At 50.6% G+C, this 21,146-nt stretch overlaps 1 protein-coding gene across 5 annotated transcripts in view; it reads right to left on the reverse strand.

Annotated features, from left to right (window-relative positions):
* Positions 1-8,518: 8,518 nt before the first annotated feature.
* The window catches only part of ETV4 (ETS variant transcription factor 4), a 44,426-nt gene continuing 31,798 nt past the window's right edge, over positions 8,519-21,146 (reverse strand). For 3 of the 5 annotated variants that reach the window (XM_054014070.1, XM_054014074.1, XM_054014069.1), the window contains exons 8-13: positions 20,705-20,955; positions 14,789-14,863; positions 14,572-14,676; positions 12,926-13,095; positions 11,470-11,571; positions 8,519-10,631 (exon numbers count right to left, since the gene is read on the reverse strand). In XM_054014070.1, coding sequence (XP_053870045.1) covers positions 10,410-10,631; positions 11,470-11,571; positions 12,926-13,095; positions 14,572-14,676; positions 14,789-14,863; positions 20,705-20,955 — 925 coding nt within the window. In that variant the 3' untranslated portion in view covers positions 8,519-10,409. The remainder of the gene's footprint in view (positions 10,632-11,469; positions 11,572-12,925; positions 13,096-14,571; positions 14,677-14,788; positions 14,864-20,704; positions 20,956-21,146) is intronic. The other 2 variants (XM_054014073.1, XM_054014072.1) reach the window with 1 other exon arrangement.

Genomic DNA, 21,146 nt, shown 5'->3' on the forward strand with positions numbered 1-21,146 from the left:
AACATGTGAGGACTGGTAGACTACGGTTTTGCCTTGGCAGTTCGTGTGATGAGATCCTTTGGTTCCAATCTATTGGAGCCTGTAGCCCATAAGCTTTGGGTTCAGACAAACTCCAAATCCAACTGCACAATGCAACTGGAATGGGCAAGTTTCACCCCAAAACCCTGATTTAAATGCAATGCTATAAAGTGAACGCCAATCACCAGCTCTGCTCCTGTGTGAGCATCTGTAACAAAAGCAGGCAAGTTTCCTGCAGACTCTGCTCCTGGTGCTGCAAACATTTTGCTCAGCTCCATGATTGACACCTGTCTCCCTCTCTAAACCATTCATCCTTCTAAGAGCTCTTCCCTCCATGGGTTCTAGTTCAGTCAGCTCAGGGTAGTTTGGAGTTTTCAAGCCGGTAGCAGCAGTTCAGTGCGTGCAGCTGGGATCTAGCCCTGACAGTCAGCCAGTGGGCTGTGATGTTACTGGAAGCTGGATTGTGTCCTAGACTGATGGGAGAGTCCTCACTGCTGACAGCTCTAAGTAGGCAGATGTAATCACACAGAACCAGAGCAAAAGTGCAATAGCAACAAGCAGCACCTGCAAGGAGCATGACGCTAATTCCGAAAAGTGGAAACATGCAGCATGAAATGACAGATCAGCGAGCAATAATGGAGACGGGAATTTCAGGGACAGATGCAGCAGTAAAGTGCTGAATAAACACGGTAGTGGCAAATCTTTCTCAAGGTCCCACATGAAAGGCTCTTAAGCAAAGTAAAAAGTCATGGGATAAGAGGGAAGGTCCTCTCATGGATCCTCTCATGGATCAGTAACTGGTTAAAAGATAGGAAACAAAGGGTAGGAATAAATGGTCAGTTTATAATAAAGGGTCAGGATGGAAAGTGGTAAACAGCAGGGGCCCCCAAGGATCTGAATTGGGAGCAGTGCTGTTCAACATATTTATAAATGACCTGGAAAAGGGGTAAACAGTGTGGTGGCAAAGTTTGCAGATATAAAATTACTCAAGATAGTTAAGTCCAAAGCTGACTGTGAACAGTTACAAAGGGATCTCACAAAACTGGGTGACTGGGCGACAAAATGGCAGATGAAATTCAATGTCGATAAGTGCAAAGTAATGCACACTTGGAAAACATAATCCCAGCTATACTTACAAAATAATGGGGTCTAAGCTAGCTGTTACAGCTCAAGAAAGAGACCTTGGATTCATCCTGGATAGTTCTCGGAAAACATCTGCTCAGTGTGCAGAAGCAGTCAGAAAAGCTAATAGAATGTTAAGAACCGTTAGGAGAGGGATAGATAAGACAGAAAATATCATAATGCTACTATATAAATCCAGGGTACACCCACATCTTGAATACTGCATTCAGTTCTGAACACCCCATCTCAAAAAAGATAGAATTGGAAAAGGTACAAAGAAGGGGAATGAAAATGGTTAGGGGTAGGGTACAGCTTCTGTATGAGGAGAGATTAAAAAGCCAAGGACTGTTCAGCTTAGAAAAGAGATAACTAAGGGAGGATGTCATACAGGTATATAAAATCATGAACGGTGTGAAGAAAGTGAATAAGGAAGTGTTATTTATGCCTTCACATAACACACTGTCAACCTGTGGAATTCATTGCCAAGGGATGTTGTGAAGGCCAAAAGTATAACCAGGTTAAAAAAAGAATGAGATAAGTTGATGGAGGATAGGTCCATCAATGGCTACTAGCCAAGATGGTCAGGGACAGAACCCCAGGCTCTGGGTGTCCCTAAACCTCTGACTGCCAGAAGCTGGAGTGGATGACAGGCTGGATCACGCAGTAATTGCCCTGTTCTGTTAATTCTCTCTGAAGCATCGGGCACTGGGCACTGGTGGAAGACAGGATGCTAGGGTAGATGGATGATTGGCCGTTCTTATGTCTTCAGTGTAGACAAGTTTCTGGATGGGGTTGGCACAGCTGCTGAGTTTGGACCAACAGGGCTGCTGCCCTCCCTGAGTTCCTGCTTTGCTCTTTCATTCGGTCTGGCTCATTTAACATGCTGGTGGGCACTTCTCCTTCTGCCCTTCCATGAGTATATCAGCTATCAAGATACGCAGAAATCAATATTCATTGGATCAAGTGGTCTCCAGTGTTGTAACGGATTACGATATTACTGTGATTGAAATCCAGAGGAGGAGGCAATGTATGGGTATCATTAGGGCTGATTCGTCTGACAGAATGAATCTCCTGAGAATATCAGCAAAGTTCATGCTAACCTCCTTCTCTGGGGCTTTATGCAGCTGTAAAATGTTACAAGGACTCAGACATCCCAATATTGTCACATGAACCCCCCCCCCCCCCCAGGGGCTGGCCTAGGGACACACAACACCCGGTAGGCCTTGGCCTAGGGAATGTAGCCTGACTTGTTCCTAGATGTGCTTTGTGGCAGCTCTCTCACTGCAGTGGGGGCAGGGTATGTGCAGAGGGGACAGGCTCCCTGTCCCAAGCTCCCATCCCAATGTTCGGAGATGGTGAAGCAGAGAGGATTTGTGGTCTACGGGGCTGAGCCCAGAATAGGGAGCATGCGACTCCTGCGTCCCACTCCTGCCTCTGGCACTCACTCCTCCCAGAGCATCGGGGAAGTCACTTCCCTTCTCGGTGTCTGTTTCCTTCTGGGTAACGTTGGGCGAATTATATTGACCCATCTCAAGGTGGGGCTGGGAGGGCATCATGGGGTCACAAGTGAAGGTGTAGTTCGCTCCAGAGTCTCAGTCCATGTTACAGTGTCACTTCCCTGTTCAGTGGGATTTCCTTGCCTGGGAGAGCAAGGGGTTACTGCAGGTCAGGATCCCCGTGGCTGTTGGGTACATTGTCTGCATAATGTGCTCTAGTCCCTCCATTAGCATTAATGGGAATGATGGGCCAGTATCCAGCTCACTCCAAACTGGCGAGCTGCTTCGCACTGAGTCAGTGTGCAGAGGCAGGGTGTCCCAAGAGCACAGAACCCGGCTCTGGCTGAGGGACTCCGCGATCTGGCAGAGGCCAGTGGGAGGAAGGGAATGTTCAGCGGCAGCATGCTGGGCTGTCAAGAAGACATTATTTGGAAACACACCTAACCGTGGAGGGGAAGCTATATGGTCATGACAACACTCCTCCTGTCATGTGACCTCTGGGAGCCTGACCCAGGTCAGGGGATTGGGGCCAGTCAATAATCCCTTTCCAGCAGTGTGCGTCTCGCCTGTACAGTGCTGCAAATGCTGATTCACTCATGGTGCTAGGAAGCATTTTCAGAACCCCCAAGCAGAATGGACAAGGCACTATAAATTATTGCATCTGACCTAAGCGACATATAATATAATCCTCCTCTCCTAATCCTCTCCTATTCACTCATGGCTCCACCTTCAATAGGAATTTTGCTGCTGCATGTGTCCCTCAGTATCTCCATTCATTAATATTTCAGAGTAGGAGGATTTTTTTATGTTACCAACAATTTCTTATGTAGCCTGCATGAGAAAGTGCTCTAGCCACACTCTGATGCTAGTGTAGTTCTGCATGGCTGTCCTTTAATATTAGGATTAATTCCCTCATCCCATACAGCGTATTCTAAGGGCACATCTGGGACAGACTGTAATGTTACGTTAATTATTTAGTATGACCAGAAAGGAACTTTGCATCAGACTCTGGGTAGTAGATTTATGATGCTTCCTGCTGGGCTTTGTATTATTCCTACAGCAGGAGTAGCTGTGGGGCTAGAGCAACAATAGAAACTGCTCTGAAAATAGAAAATCCACATTAGGAAAAACTAAATCACAAAGAAATTATCATGGAGAATTTATTTCCAGTTGGTCCTGGAGCATAGTCACATTCTAGTGGATAATTCACCAGGCTAAAACGAGAGGTGAAATCAGTAACAATGGAAAAGATGGTGAGAACTTTTCAATATACGTATTGTACCCAGTGTCTGGCTCTTTGTCATGATCAGAATTCCTGTGACAGAACCCATGACTTTTGGCAGTTTCATAAAGAATATCATGGGCTTTCTCCCCATCTGCCCATTAGGGAACAAAACTTTTATTGTGAATGTTTCTAATGGGTTGGGGAAGGTTGTATGTTTTGCTAGCTTGACGCGCTTTCAAGCAATTAACTGCAGCTAACACATTTAAGGAAATCTACTGTAGTGACAGTAACATGGGAGTCAAAGAGAAAACTCTGCTCTGTTCGGACCCTGCTGTGCTTTAGAATTATCTTTGTAACAAAAGAACTGCTGCTGCTTTAATACACTAACTAGCATGTGCACCATTTTGTAGGTCAGGCCCAAAAGTGACAAATGTTTTATCTGGTAGGAACAATACTTGCCTCTCAGGTGCAGAGTTAGGGATGGAAGATGTGGGCTTTAACATTTGAGCAGCTCTCTCACTAGTCACCTGCCCCGTCAGTTTCTCGCTGAGCTGGAAACGCAGAGTGGATTTATTGACTCCCAGGGCTCTGATCTGCTGATTATAAACCTCTGTCCTTCAGACCTCACTCCTCCTTAGTTATGAGAACCTGAGCTCACCAGTTCCCAGAACCCGCCCCCCCCCCCCCATGTCTGTCCATCCTACTGCAGTGACTTGAAAAATCCAAAGAGAGAGACAGGTTTAAAATTTTGCCTGAAAGTGGATTAGTCCCCAAAATACCCTGCTCAGGGGCTGGCTGGACTGAGCACTAGCACAGAAATTGCAGCATAATGTGTATGCAAAGCACTTCGAGATAAGAACATAAGAATGACCTTGCTGGGCCAGACCAATGGTCCACCTAGCCCAGTATCCTGTCTTCCAACAGTGGTTGGCATCAGATGCTTCAGACGGAATGAACAGAACCGGGTAATTATTGAGTGATCCAGCCCCTGTCGTCCAATCCCAGCTTCTCGCAGTCAGAAGATTAGGGACACCTAGAGCATGGGGTTGCGTCTCTAACCATCCTGGCTAATAACCATTGACGGACCTATCCTCCATGAACTTATCTAGTTCTTTTCTGAACCTAGTTATATTCTTCACAACATCCCCTGGTAACGAGTTCCACAGGTTGTGTGAAGAAGTACTTGCCTTTGTTTGTTTTAAACCTGCTGCCTATTAATTTCATTGGGTGAGCCGGGATTCTTGTGTTCCTTATTCACTTTCTCCACACCATTCATGAGTTAATAGACCTCTGTCATATCCTGCAGGGTGAAAGACACTAGATAAATGCAAGCTACCACTGTTCTTAATTTTCACGAGACAGCAAGTGCAACACCAGGGAACACGGGGCTAGCTCAGATCCTTTTTCACAGCTGCCCAGTCTGGTTCCTAGAAGAGAGAAAAGAATCTTTAGGAATGTACAAGACCTTCCTGGGGGCAGGAGGCAATGTCGCAGCAAGGAAGAATTCTTGGGCTTAGAGAGGGCTCCTGTGCCAGTTGCTGGCTGGATCCAGCATTTCCTAGGCTGTTTCTGAAGCTCAGCTGAGGGGATGACTGTGCCTCCGACATCCTCCCAGGATGGCTTTTCTCTATTACCTCTGCTGTGCACTCGGGTGATGCCATCCTGCTTGCTACAGCCTGTATGGCACCTTGTTCTATTATACGGGCAGCTCTCCAGCTAAGGTCTGGGAGCTCGGCCATAAGATGGCCGCACGCTGCGTCCCTAGTGCTCACAGTGACACTTTCCAACAAGAGGGCGGTGGTACGGAGCAGGCTCAGGAAAAGACAATTTTAATTAAAATAACAGAGCTGAGATCCAGTGGCAGGAGCCTGTATCAGCCTGGGACTGTGCAGAGGAATGTGGGGGATGTTCTCTGCCGAGGCACCAGGGGCAGCCGGAAACTACTGATTTCATTGTGTACTGTCCCAACAATGACCGCTTGAGCCAGACGGCAGTGCCCCCTCCCCCTGAGGCGGGCTGGGCTGATACAGGTATAGTTATTGACATAATGAACTTTCCTTCTTCCCATGTCCCCCAAAGCCCTCGGTCTGTTCCTCCTTCATCCTATAGCAACACCCCGGGGGACACCACAAACCCAGTTCCTGGCTTCACTGCCAGGAAGGGGCTTCTGCAGCAGGAGCAGCTCCTTCCAGGCAAGAGCCCTAGAACACACCGGGAGTTTCCAGAGCAGGGATTTCCCCACCCCTGCAAACACTGTAGAGCCAGGACAGAAACAAGTGGACTGTCCAGCCAGTGATTCTGCAGAGCCCACACCCGGCTGCACATTGGTGTCCGGCCTCGCAGCTGGAGTTTAGAGTCCCCAGTGCCCTGCTTACACGGAGCACCTTTTATGAGCTTTATTAAGCACAGGGGATCACATGCAGCGCTCACAGTCTCTAACGCTGAAGGCCAGGCTGGGAGGTAGCTGTACATGTGCGTTACAACACAGCTCACAGCCCCACTGTGCTGTACCTACCAAAATGTAAGCGTTTAATCCAGGAGGATGGTAGGCTCTCACCCAGCATGGGGGGAATAGAACCGGCAAGGGTGGGGTGGAGGTGGAGGCTAGCACCGCTGCAATGGAACTACTGGGAGGGGTGCACCCTCGTGGGTCATTCCCTATAAACGGCATGCATGTGCCAGGCGGGTGGGGACGGATGAAAACGAGAGCAGGACCTGTGGGAACTGGAGTGGCTGCCGCGGTGCCTGGGGTCAGGTAGGAACTGGGATGATTGGGCTGGTGCCAGCAGCAGCTACACCTGGGGAGAGAGATGCATTGCTGGGGCCCCTCCTTCCAAGTCTGGGGCTGGGAGCCTCCCCTCCCCCGCCAAGTCTCAGCAGCTCCCCCTGCAGAGCACCCACCTCGTTCTTCTCTCCTAGCCCTTCAACCCTCCTATTTAACACCAGCTTCCACCACCTCTGACCCCATGCACCTGCCTGCGATGAGGGTCAAGAGGCCCACGGTCAGGAGAGACTCAGCTCAGAAGTAAATTCACCTGGCTTGTGACTCTCCAGGGTTCCCAGGTTGCGGCACTCTATAGCAGAAGGAGATGGACAGAAGGTTTGTGGTGGTGGAAACGGACCAGGGGGATGTGGAACTCTGGATAATCCTTCTCCTGTGGGGAAAGCTCCAGGCCTAGAGCTTCCTAGCCAAGGCAGGGGGAGCAGCCGTCTGCTAACAGCCTCACACAGAGAACATGGAGACAGGGTGGGGTGAAGCACAGTGGGTTCTTTTATTCGGGTCTGAGGATGGTGAATACAGACAGGCTCAGGGAGGAAGTAAAGAGTCTGCTGAGTGTGGAGTCATGACAAGCACCTTCCCTCTTCTGGGCATTACCACAACATCTGCCTGTTTAATGGGAGACTCCCAGCATCACCAGACTCCCACAAGCACAGCCAGCGTCTCCAGTCGTCCTGTGCTGAAATGACAAGCTATGAAACACACTTCTTCTCTTGCCCCGTTGCTTCCAGGTGTATTTTTCTCCCCCGCCCACCACCGCCTCTCACCTGCTTCCCGCCACCCAGGCAGTTGTGCAAAGCGCGCAGGCCCAGCTCCCTCAGTGCAGGACTCCTGGGATGCACTTAGGTTTGTCCAGGTATCACAATCTCTTCCTGAGTGTGGACATGTGCACTCTCTCAGCCCTCCTGCAATGGAGACGCTCTGCTGGACCACCAACTTCCCCCTTAAACAGGGACTTATGCGGTGCTGTGACAGGAGCAATTTAACATGCATAGGAAGCCTAGCATGGTGCCAGTGTGAATGCAAGTCATTCACTCTGGGTTTCTTGCCTGCACAGCCTGGCAGGGAACAGAACAAAACACTCCATTTTCTCACTTAATATTAAGTTTATAAATCTAATATTTGCCCCCATCCTCCTTCCAGCAGCAGCCAGCCCTGGGCAGGCTTGAACAGCTCAAATAGCATTTCCCATGGAAACATCTGCAGCTAGTATATTGGTAAAGCAACTCTCAGCATCCTGACAATGGCCCAGTAAGACTGGAGCCGGTGTTGGGCTGTAGGGGGAATCATGCATGGGAGTGGCGGGGTGGGGATTGTAGGAAGGGATTTCTGTAATGCCCTGCACTTTGTAAATTCCTAAAGGCTTTATCTGAACAGGGGCTGATCCAAAATGATGGTTTAAAGCGTTGGGAGAATTCGCACCTTTATCTTAGGCAGCTGGTGCTAGCGCAGTCTTATAATGTACATTGTTTCTCAATGAGAGTTGACAGCAAATCATAAAAAGCAAATGCTGTTAGCCAGGTACCAAAACTAAATACACAGTGAGAAAAAACATCCCCCCAAACATTTGGTATAAAACTTGCACGTGCCTAGCTCACACTGCGAGCCCATGATCTGCCACTGCTCCTGTCCTTGTCTCGCCTGCTGGAATGGGCTGCAGCAGGGCAGACACGACTTGGGTTGGAGGATTGCACAGGAGCAGGTCACTAGTGCACAGAGTTCTGGTCAGTGACAATACCTTGGCCAACACCGAACATGAAAGTAAATGCACATCCCCCATCTGGCTGAATCAACCCATACAAAGCCGCGTGCGGATGCCAATGAGAGAAGAAGAGGAAGGTAGAAGAAGCCAGGGAGCTGAATGACGGGGCACCGGCCAAAGATATAGACCAATTTATTGATTATAGTATTTTTTACACTCATAAATAATAAAAATAAGTGATGCCAATGGGAAGGGCCCCCCCTTCTCCTTCACTCGTGGGGCAATGGAGAAAGTGTGTTTCCCACAGGAGGAGTGAGCAGGGCGAGGGCTGCAGGCTGCAGAGGGCCAGAGGGGGGGTTGGGCCCGTAGAGGAGGAGGGAGGTTCTCACAAGGGCACGGAGGAGCGGGTTGAGCACTTTGTAAATGGAACATCCCCACCACCCTGCGGGTCAGGGAGAGCGTCCCCTCCACGTCGCACTGGGGCCGAAGCGAGGATCCCTGCCAGCTGCACAGAGAGGAAGCTCCTGGGAAATCCACCTCTTAAGCAATATAAACAAACTTTCCCTCCAAACTGCCACAGGAGGCTGAGCCAACACCTTTCTGCCCTCAGGAGCCGGAAAGTCAGTCAGAGGAACAACAGGGTGCAAGGAGAGCTGAGCTCCACCACACAGGCACCGCTGCTCCTGGGATCCTACCGTGGTTGTGTCTGGGTGGGGCTGCTTAGCACAGTGGGGGTAGGAGAAGGGCCCGCTCAGTGAGAAGGCTGGCAAAGCGTCTCCTAATCTCTCATTATGCAGCCCGTGCTGCATTAGCCAGTAGGGACCCCAGACAGCTTCTCGTGAACTCCTCCCTTACCCCTCGCACATGCCCATCTGGGAAGGCCAGCTACAGCTGAACAAGGAGAGTGTGGCTTTTTTACAAAGCGAATGCCTCACATCCAGAGGCTGAGATGATTTTCTAACCTCCAGGGTTTACCCACAGGCCCAGGAACAGCAGGTCTGACCAGCACTAATGGGTCTCTCAAAATTGCCGAGGATGTTTTTGGTGGAAGCTCTTCAGTTTTGAAGAGCCTGGCTGCTGTAGGTAGCCCCTGCTCAGTCAGGAGCAATCAGCCGCCCAGCCACTGGCCTGGGCATTGGAGCCCATGGGCACCAGCATCCCTTTCCTCGGACTCCATCTCAGGCTTTGCTCTCTTGCCTCAAATTCCCAGTTATTTGCAGGGTTCCTCTGGCTCAGAGCCTCACTCCAGGCCAGTGGAGTCCAGGGGCTCCATGGCTCACCCACCGTGACATTTCCTGTCAAGGAGACCAGAACCACGCCAGCATTGGCTGGTAGCAGCTGGTCCCCTTCCTATCGTTGCCAATATGACACTCAACAGCCCAGAGATGAAGCATCCTGAGCAAGGAGGCACCAAGACAGGAGCAAATGCATCCAAGGGAAGAAATGTTCCCCATTCCTGCCAAGCAGTTTGTATGGAACAAGTGTGAGCTGAAACCTTCAGCTCCCTGCTGCCCTTCCGGGGACAGGCCTGTCCCCAGCACGTAAGAAGTAGTGTGGGTAAGAACAGTGCTTGTAGGAAGGTTGGGTGTCTGGGGGCTGCTTTGTAGGAGTGTGTGTGTCTGGGGAAGCGTGGGAATTAACTGCAGTTTCATAGAATCATAAAATCAGAGGAGAGAGCCCAACAGGCTCCCATTTCCTCCCCACCCCGCTCGGTGGGAGGCCAAGGCCAGAGACGGAATCGATGCTGGGGATGTGACACGATCACACATTTAACTGACTGGAGGCGGCACTAAGACGTTTCTGTACTGGTGAGAGAGTCGGTTCCATTGCACCAAGTCTGGGCCCACAGCCTGGGTGAATGAGGGGCAGCCAATGTCTTTCAGAGCCTCAGTGGCTGGCTAGCTGTCCAAGGATGGGCTTGCATCACCACTGCCTGTTTCAAAGGCAGCTATTCAAAGAGTCTAGTGGAGCCCAAGCTGGCCCAGGAAAGCTCCTCTGCAGATCGATTACTAACAAACATCTCCATAGATACAAACACAATGGCTGTGCAGCGGGCTCCTGGTGGAATTAATAGGGGTAGCTCTTGCTGTATGGCTGGGAAGGGAGGCTCCCAAGGTCCTGGATGTAAGCCGTGTTCTCGTCCAGATGGGAGAGAGGAACAGTGTCTTCCTCGCTGATCTGCCGGTCAAACTCTGCTTTCAGGGTTGGCCGCTGATTGTCAGGGAAGGCCAGGGAGAAAAGGGCTTCAGGCTCACACACAAACTTGTACACATAGCGCTCTCCGGCAACCTGCAGGGAGGAGACAAGGTGAATGCTACAGTCTCGGTCCCACCCACTCCTTATGCAGCTAGCTGCTCCCAGCGAATGACAGCAGCCATTGGCACGTGAGTTGTTCAGTGGGGGATGAGAGGGACCCCCCCACAGAGCTAGGAAAGACCCTGGGCTCCTCTAGATCCTCCCCATGTCTGAGAGGGAGTTTTCACCACTTCGTCAAGCATCCTCTGTGGCTGCTGCTCTAGTCCCACCTGGACTAGCTCCAGGGACAGTGACACCACAACTTGATAAGCAGGCAGGGCACATTGCAAGGGGCAGCTTTTCTCTTAGGGGCTGGAAATGGGGAGGGCGGGGAAGAGACTCTTAACTGTAGGGATGGAGAACCATTCGATGAGGAGCAGAATTTGTCGTGGGTTATCTTCAATCGCTGGACTTATGCTGTATTTATAGGTTACATCAAGGGTGCCCAGAGCACATGGCTAGTGCTACCTTTAGCTTTTTTATAACTCTAACTAGCACTAATAACAAGGGCCTCCCTTGCCAGCTAATCCCATGACAAGCGCCCTGACTGTTGTTAAGAGGATCCCTCCTTGCTCCCCAGTGCAGGTATACATGGAGAAAGCATGACCCTGCCCCCAATCGGCTTCCCCCTAGGATGCCTGGATTCAGCTCCTTCAACCTTTCCTCGGTGGGTCTTCTTTCTTTGCTTCCTGCTCTGCGAATGGTGGGCCAGGGAGAGGGAACCTCAGGAAGTCAGGGGGTTCAGAACTTGCCACGAGCCAGCCAAACCTCCAATCACAAGCAAGACAAGTGTCAGGACGAGCATAGAACTTGGATCCCGTCACAAACTGACCTTCTGCATGATGCCTTTCTCATAATAATAGCGAAGGGACCGGCTCAGCTTGTCGTAGTTCATGGCTGGCCGGTTCTTTTGGATACCCCACAGCCTGGCCACCTGCAGGACAAAACACCAGGGTGCATTACTGTCTGTGAGCTCTGAGGAAAGGAGCGCATGACAAATGCCTGTGTGTGTCTGTCTGTCTGGGGGATGTTCCATGTGATCCGTTTCTGAGGGAAGAATGCTGCTCAACAGGCAATATAAACAATAATTTATAGCAGGCAAACAATGGAATACAAATAATAAATACCGCACCATTTACACTTCACTGCAGCGAACAAGGAGGGCAAAGCTGATAAACAGAAGCTTCCTTCCATCACAGAGAATGTGTGTGTGTGCAAACGTCCCTGTGGCAATTGTACTGATGGAAAAATCCATCAGGAGGCAAACATTGTCAGGCAATGAACTCCCTTCCTCGATCCCCCAACATTCAGACAGAAATAAGGGGTTTGAGAATCCTGGGTAATCCTGGGTGCTGAGTGGCTGATAAAAAGGTCACATGTTACTACAGTCTACATGCAAAGTGCTTGGCACTTTTAACCAGTGCCTATATATTGGCGGGATATGCCCACAGCCGGGTCAGCACTGGGAAAGGGCCACTTCACCTGAAACCATCTTCAGCCTTGAATGATGAGCACTGTTATACAAAAATGAGGCTGAGAAAACACTTGTAAACGAATGTTAATAGTGAAGTGACCCAGCAAAGTGACTCAGCCCATCTGCACTGCATATGTTCGTAAGAGCCTGGGGATTAGCTAGAGCAGCCGCTAAACACAGCCATAAATCAGATCCTGACATTAATGGATGTTCCAGACACATTTCCCAGCTATTATCAGAGTTTATTGCTCTGTTTGGAACATGGTGGCACTAGAAGTGATATCTCTGTTAATTGCAGTTCGAATCCATCCATCCCCGGATTTCTCCCAGATTTTTATTTAAAATGCTGTGATCAATGAGGTACACTCCTGCCCCGGCTCTCAGAGACCGCATCGGGCACTGAACACCAGGTAGGTGGCACAGAACCAACACGGGACAGCCCAAGAGTAAAACCCCTTGGAAGGAGGAGACCAGCTGAGAAACCTACCAACTGCAGTTCCCTTTAGCAACTCTGAGAGGAGCTATTGGAGGGGAAACTGCCATCTCCAGTATCTGGGACCCACTGACCCAAACTGTTCACCTGCTGGAGCTCAGGTGATGGGGGCGGCCATCATAAGGCTGGGATTTTTGGGCACGTAGCTGCCGTGGCCTCCTCCTCTAAAACCCCAGCCTCAGTGGTGACTCTTAGGGCAACTGGCAGGCAGGAGGCTTTACAGAGGTGTGGCAAAGGCCCCGGCCCTCAGGAATCTGAAGAATCAGTAACTCAGCCCAGGGGCCCCTCTTGTTCCATGGGTAGAAGCTGAAGAGATTTCACCTCCTCGGGCTCAATGAGTTTGAACTCCATTCCTCTGCCGGTCCAGGCGATGAAGTGGGAATTGGTGGGATCGTCCAGCAAAGCCACCAGGAACTGCCAGAGCTGAAGAGACCCTCGGCGTTGGTACGGGGGTCCTTCCCGGTACCCGCCCACTTCCTGCTTGATGTCTCCTGCTGAGCAGAACAAACACAAAGGGCTTTGCTATGTCCCTTTCCTTGCCCTCCAGCAGTTCTGCCTCTCCTGACGGGAGGAAGATGCAGAGACGGCTTCTCGGTGGACAGCCACCTACAGAGGTTACTGCAGGGATGCCTGAGGACTAACCTCTTCTCACCTGCTGTTTACCCAAGAGGAGAGTCTGGCTAGAAAGCGAGAGCCCGGAGTGCAGCAGGAATCGTGTGACAAGCCAGCTGAAAGAGTTGCTCGCTCTTCGTTTAATTGGAAGAAGCTGGGGGAGTTTTACTGTAGTTCAGGGATCACTCCACAGTGACCCTACTGTACTGTGACATGGCATCCGCTCCCAGGGGAGCCCCATCCTCCGGGGATGGATGCTAAAGGAACCAGCTGCCCTCTGAGTTCTGACAGAACTCTGCAGAACTAGAGCTTTAGAGCAAATGTGCTTCGCTGCCCCCTCTAGAGACTGGACCCCACCTCCCTCGACTCCTGCAGCCCTGGGCAGTGGGGAATCACTAGCTACTCATTTAAGCCCCGGCTCAGAATTGCTGTTAATGTGCAGACAGCCCAGCTGGCTGATGTCCAGCATCAAAGCCCATTAGATAATCTCCTCCTGTAATGTTCATAAAGGCAGGGCTGGCCCTTGGGTACCCAACGGGGGTGGGCAAATCCCAAAGGGGACGAGGAGAGAGGCTGAGAAATACAGGTGCCAAGATTCTGGGCAGATGCCGGGCCTGGCTTCTGGCATGAGGCATTTACATGTTCAGGCGTGACTCCCTGCAACAGCAAAGCACATCAGAATGATTTCAGCTTGTGTCTCATCCCAGGGCAATCCCACACACGCTGACCTGGTATGGGTGGCAGGCTGCACATCAGGACCAAGCTCCATTACTGTGAGTGAGCCCATGTTAGACGCACTGCCGCCTGGCTGCAGAGTGACACTGACAACCACATAGCGACTCTAGGGGTGCCTGGGTGGAACTATTGTAAACTGAAGCCGGGTAAAGAGGCCCTGGGGTGCCATGCTCAGCTGGCACTAGGAAAGGGCAGTGATCTTGGCGAGAAGGTTTGGGGGTGTTTGTGGAGAGCTGGGACTGTAATCAAGGGGGACTGGGTCCCAACACCAATGACAAGGCTGGGAAACGGGGCCACCGGCTGCGCGGTTCTGGGTTCAACTACTGTGCAGAAATCAGTATCTCTCAAGTGTTTGCCTACAACATTTCAGTTTGCACAAGAGTGAAGAGGAGGAGAAATTCACCACCAACTGTAGTGATCTGGGTTCAGCTGTTGCAATGTCTGTCTGCTGCTATGAAAACTCAGAAAACAAACTCCCAGGAAGCACAACATCAGCCATGACTCATACATCCAGGTGCGGCATCTCCTAATGAATAGGGTCACGAAGAGGGTAAGCAGAGCTGGCAGTGTGCATATTCCAGCTCACATGGTACATAGGGCCTGGGGTAACCTCATCCTACCCCAAGATTTGGAAGACACACAGGTTTCTCGCTGACCTTCAAACTTCTCCGGGACGACACAGACATCATCAGCAAATGGCCTCATCTGCTTGTTGTAGCCATAGCCTGGAAGAGACAGCAGCAGATGTAATCAGAGAACACAGACAAGCGGCAGCACTGCAGTGAGGTCCATTGCAGGAGCAGATGAAGAGGAGACAGAGCCATGGAGGTTTCTTACCTAATGTCCCTTCGGTATTTGAATGGCTTTGATACCCCTCAGCATTCATGTACATGGAAGGACAGCCAGGAACATCTACAGAATGAGCAACACACACAGATCACTGCCAAGCACAAAACCCATCAGGGCTGACCTGCTCGTCATACAGGATCACAGCCTCAGGCCCTGAAGCAGTCAGGCCAACCACTAGCCTTGTGCCCTCCTAAGAGAAAACTGAGACTCTAGATCCCGTCTTAGCTCCATCTCAGACTGGTTCTAGGGCTTGTCCTCTCACCATGGATAGCCATGGATTAAATTAATGTACAATTGTGACACCACCCAAAGCACCGTTTTCATCTGTGATGACAGACAGAGCAGAAATATTAACACAGGTTACCTGTGTTTGCTATTTCTCCTTCATTTAGGGTTTAGGGTGATGTGACACTGGACTGCATTGATTGTTACAGATGAAGAGGATGTTATTAGTCAGGCTGGGCAGGGATGGTGTCCCTATCCTTTGTTTGCCAGAAGCTGGAATGAGTGACAGGGAATGGATCACTTGATAATTACCTGTTCTGTTCATTCCCTCTGGGGGACCTGGCATTGGCCACTGTCAGAAGACAGGATACTGGGCTAGATGGACCTTTGGTCTGACCCAGTCTGGCCGTTCTTATGTTCTTATTTTGCTACAGTGCAGCTATGGACTGCAGCCCCCCCCCTCCCCCGCCCCACATTGCTCTGTGGACAGTCGGTTTCAGGTATATTGTTGCAGGCACTTGGGGTCTTACTGGTGTTAATCTGAGACAGCTGGCTGCAAAGATTGGGAGTTCTCATGAGCATTAGAGAAAACAAGAGGGTAAAAACAAGGTGGGTGTGGAAGAGGGCAGCAGTTTTAAAGGTTCTATACTGCACATACAGTATGACTGGTTACTGTTGTTTATACACTAATTTTCCAGCCCCAGCTGGGATGGGGGAAGTAACTGGATGCTTTGGAAGAGTTTTCTCATGTCCTCTTGTATAATGCAGTTGCCTTCAGCGCTGTTTTGCTGATGCTAAGGGCAGGGGTACACTGAACTGACTGCAGTCTGCATTGTACATTATTACAGGCATAAACTAGTTTCACGAAAACCATTCTGCTGGAAGCAGGGTCATTTTTACGCATGTCTGGGCGGAGGCACTCAGTGAGGGGTATTGTCTCCATGGCGGGCACAGAGAGACATTCAGAACCCCAGTGGGAAATTTGACTGAATTTATTTTTGCTCATGAAAACCAGTCCAAAGTGGCCATTAAAACGCCAGGAGAGCGGGAGCAACCTTCTTTCTTCAAAGGGGGATTGATCTCGTGTGGATCACGGCAGCATGTGCCCGCACCTCGGGCAGGAGTCTGCTGGAAAATAAGCTTTTCACTGAGAAAAACTAACTTTATTCCCTGACTGGTTGGGTTCCCAGGCAGCCCCCTTTGGAGATTATTAATAAACATTTCTGTTGTGCTGTGATCAGCTCTGACATCCTCTGAGATGCTGGGTCTTCACCCCTGACTTCCCCCAGGATGCTTGCTGGGGCGGTGACAGAGCCAAGAGGAAGATAGTGAGTCCAGCTGATTAGAAAGTTCTGCTTAGCGCAGCAGACAGACCCAGCTGTACTTGGAGTGGCTCCCATCCTCCAGTTTGGTGTTAGTGGCACAGATGTAAAAGAAAAGATTTGCTTCTCAGAACAAAGCTGGTTTATCTTGCGATTTAACCTCCAAACCAGGGAGTCGTTTCTCATTGTCCCTGACTCGCTCCAGGCAGCAGTCAGACAGCAACACACCAGCTCATGTTACCAGCCACCGGCTGATGTCAGCTGCCTATGAAAAGAAAGCATGTGGTGAAAGCTGACACCACCGCCAGCCCAACTGGGAGCTCAGCTCCTTCCCCAGCCCTCCATTTTGTGAATGAAATTCCTCCGACTCCATTCAGAGGGAGAGGAGCAGTGTGTGCCAAGCTGCAGGGCGGGAGCACGGTTCAAGGTTATGTAATGCAATCCCTGGCACTGGGGAGGAGCGCTCCAGCTCCCCTAGCATTTGAAGGTCGCTGGCGCTGCAGAGACCGCAGCGCATTCTCTGTCCTAATTCCAAGCCACTGGACTCCCTTCTGCAGCTTTTGACAAAGGGATTTCTGTGCAACTTCTGCACGGCTGGTCCTTGTGTAACACAGCAAAGTCTGCAGGGAGCTAAACTGAATGCAGGGGAGCTTGCAGCGTGCACACCATAGGTGCTGGAACTAGGGGTGCAGCCGCTCCCCCTGGCTTGAAAGGGTTCATTATATGCAGGGTTTCCAGTTTGGTTCAATGGCTCTCAGCACCCCCACTGTACAAACTGTTCCAGCACACCCGGCGCACACTGGCCCAGGTGGGAAAACCGCTTTCTGCAGAACCCACTAGCTATTCCCTCGGGCCACTGCTGCCTCCTAGGTGCCCAAAGCTCTTCCTAAGAGCTAGTGTAACCCACACACCTCCTGGGTGTGGTGCTCTGTCCCATCTAGTGGCACTGAGACCACTTAGCGAGAGAGAAAAACTGAATCTGCTCTACAGCCAGTTGGCTTTTAGCTCATCCACTAAGCTCTAGAGGTCCCAGGTTCGATCCCAACCAGGGTCTGTCGGCGTTACACTAGGAAATCACATTTCCTCCCTTTGGGGTGGGAGAACGTGTCATCTGGATATCAGTGCCTGCTGAAAAGCCCTCGCCAACACACCTCTCTTATTTAGGGAGTAATAAAAGCCTCCCATCAGCACAATATCTGAGCACTGTCCAGGCAAAACCAAGAGCCACACTGAAGTCCCTAGTGGTCCATTTCTGACCCATCTCATGACACCAGAACAAGTGAGTGACGCTCCGAGTACCTTTCCCAGACCTGAGGATGAGCTCTGTGTGGCTCGAAAGCTTGCCTCTCACCAACAGAAAGGAACAAAGAGTCCTTTGGCAATCTGTTAGTCTTTAAGGTGCCACAGGACTCTCTGTTGCTTTTTACAGATCCAGACTAACACAGCTACCCCTCTGATACTTGTCACCAACAGAAGTTGGTCCAATAAAAGATGATACCTCCCCCGCCTTGTTGAAAGAACAACGGGCAAATGAAGCTGCTAAGATGCTATCCTTCTTGGTTTTTTTAAACACAATGCATTAGCCTGTGGAACTCACTGCCACATGATAGTTTGAGGCCAAGAGTTGAGTGGGATTTGACATTTATGTAAATCATGAGACTATCCAGAGTTACATTAAAAAATAAGAATTTATAGGGGTGTTAAACACTTCTTCAGGGCATGAGCCAACCTCTAAGTGCCTGGGGCTAGGGGCAGATTATTCCATAACTGTTCATTATAGGGTGTTTTATATCGCTTGCCAAAGCATCTGGTACTGGGCACTGTTGCAGACAGGAGCCTGGTTAGATGGACCCCTGGTCTGATCGGGATTAGCAGTTCATATGTTGTGGTGTGAGGAACACACACAGAGTTCCATTCCCCTCTGTATTTTGTCACTTACTCATCATTCACTCGGGACTCTGGATTAGTGATTGTGCATTGCTGGGGGAGGTGTCAGAAGACAACAAGGCACCCCCAGGATTCTTCAAGGAAGCAGAGAAACCAGATGTGACCTACACTGCCCATGCACAGGTCTGGATCCAGAGGTATGGGCTCCTTTTTTTGAGGACTCACCCTTGGAATCTAACCAGAACATGACTAAAAATACATCCAGAAAGCAAGAGTACTGCTCAGTGTTCCCAGATCCATCAAGAGGAGGTCATTGTAGCCTGGCCAGCTGCCAGAGCATATCTGCAGATTGCAAGAGTCAGAGTTCCTACCAGGAAACATTCTCTGATCTTTTTAAGGAAGCAAAAGTTATTATTTATTGTTGTTGTTAGCAGGCAGTTTGTGGGGCATAGCTCAAAGACTAAATATGGGACTTGAGCTTTTTTCCATGGTCTTTGTTACCCCAGTCAGAGTGCAAGGCACTTTCATGACTCCTTACAAATTGGGCTCAGTATGGGCCCAGTCCTGCATTGCTGGTGGAGTTTTGCCATTGATTGCAATAACGCAGGATCGTCCCATCCCTGCAGGGTTGTGGGCAGCACAGAACCCACTGGGAGGCTGAGCAGGCAGGACGTGGTGGCATTGCCAATCCTGCCAGGCAGTTCTGAGGTTTCACTGGAAACTGGCAGGGCAGCAGTCCATTTTCTAAGCAATTATAGACTCATCATCATCTCAAAAGTCACTGCTTTCCAAAAATCCTCCACTTTATCATTCAGGGAGAAAGGAATTTGCTCCAGAGAGCCCGTGGAATGTCCTCTGTAATAGGCCAACTAGGGCGAGGCAGAGAGATTATGCTTCTTGGCCTCCATGTCTGGCCCCTTCACCACTTAAGATTGTCAATAACAGGCTAGTAAAGAACATGCATTACTGTGCATTAGCCTTCATTAATTTCCCAGCTCTGAGGGCCGCGAGAATCTCTGGCAGGGCAGCATTCCTGTAATTAGGGTTCAGGCACGGGGGGGAGGAAGGCCCCACCTCTCTTTGAGATGTAATCGTAGGCTTCAGGGAAAGGTAGAGGACAGACTTGGGGAGCAGCCCAGTGACCTGTAATCCCCTGCAGACCCTCTGGGATGCTCTGTCCCTTTCCCTTTGAGGCAGGCAATGTGGCATCCTATGTGTGTATGTAGCACCCAGCACAATAGGGTCCTGCTCTTTGACCAGAACCCCTAGGCAATATTAAAATAGAAATAATACCCTAACAACATAAATTCCTACTGGGCAGCTGCAGCTGTGGGATTCTCCTTCTGCAGCCTGGACAGTCTGATTCATCGATTCACAGAGTTCAAGGCCAGAATGGGTCATTCTGATCATCTAGTTCAGGGGGTCTCAAACTTCTTTGCTCCGTGACTCCCGTCTGACAACAAAAACTACTACACGACTTCAGGAGTGGGGACTGAAGCCTGAGCCCACCCAAGCCCTGCTGCCCTGGGGTGGGAGGGGGAACGCCTAAAGCCAAAGTCCGAGCCCCACCAGTCCTGGTTGGGGAGGGGAGGCGCAAAGCGTCAGCCCCAGGCAGGGGGCCTGTAACCTGAGCCCTGCCGCCCAGGGCTTGGGCTTTGGTCCTAGGTGGTGGGGCTTGGGCTTTAGTCCCAGGCCTCAGCAAGTCTAAGCCAGGCCTGGCGACCCCATTAAAATGGGGTCGTGACCCACAGTTTGAGAACCGCTGATCTAGTTTGACCTCTTGCATAGCACAGGCCCTAGAACCTCATCCAGTAATTTCTGCATCAAACCTCTAAATGCTGGCTGAGTTGGAGCTTATCTTTTAGAAAGAGACCCCCCCCCCTCAATTTAAAGATTTCACGGGATGGAGAATCCACGATGGCCCTAGGTAAACTGTTCCAGTGGTTAATCACCCACCCTAATAAAAATCTGTGCCTTTTTCCCAGGTGGGATTTGTCTCGTTTCAGCTTCCAATCAGTGGGTCTTGTTCTGCCTTTTTCTACTAGAGTAAAGAGCCATTTTCTGTCAGAAACGTCTTCCCTGGGCAAGTACGGGTAGACGGGTATCAAGTTACCTCTTCACCGTCTCTTGGATAAACTAAACCGATTGGGCTTCCGAAACCTCTCACTCAGTCTAAGGCATGTTTTCCAACCTCATATCAGTCTCATAGCTCTTTCCCTGCTGCTCTCCTGAAACCTCCCTCAGGCTCAGAGCGCGTGGAAATTGGGAGGGGAGGTTTCCCAGCAGGAGGGAGGCTGTTAGCCAAAGCACCTATGCGCTGCTGCCCATAGCATGGCAATGAAAAGCTAGAACAAAAATGCCACTTCAGAGCCCGTGACAATGCCAGCGAGTAGGTTCCCCAGGAGCCAGTGCACCCAGCAGCCTCTGGCCTGCATGTATTGCTTTAGTCAGGATAATTCTCCTGCCTTACCTGAGTCATAAGCATAGTCTGTCTGCTCCTGCTTGATCACCACTCCCGCTGGGTACCGGTGGTCACTGCTGCCCCCCAGCTGGCTTGCCTGCTCATACATCGGGTCGTGGTACTCCTGTTTAAAGCCCTGCGGATGGTACTGTAGGCAGGGCTCGGACATCTGTCGCTGGTAGGCAACTGGAGCTTCTCGGCCCATGCCCTGAGAGGAGGGGAAGGAACGGCACATCTCCGTAGGCGGCTGGTAGACGGAGCTAAACGGGGGGAAATAGCTGATGTGGTGACTGCTTTCCCTAATCACAAACTGTTCGGGACCCATATGCAAAGGTGGGAGGAACAGGGATTTAGCGGGTTGTACCTTAATCAAAAGAGACACTCATGCAGAGCTCTAGCAAGGAAAGGGCACCTTGCAGGGTATTCCCAGGGGCTGTTGCATAGCTGTAGG

Source organism: Malaclemys terrapin, chromosome 25 (assembly GCF_027887155.1).
Source record: "Malaclemys terrapin pileata isolate rMalTer1 chromosome 25, rMalTer1.hap1, whole genome shotgun sequence".
NCBI lineage: Eukaryota > Metazoa > Chordata > Testudines > Emydidae > Malaclemys > Malaclemys terrapin.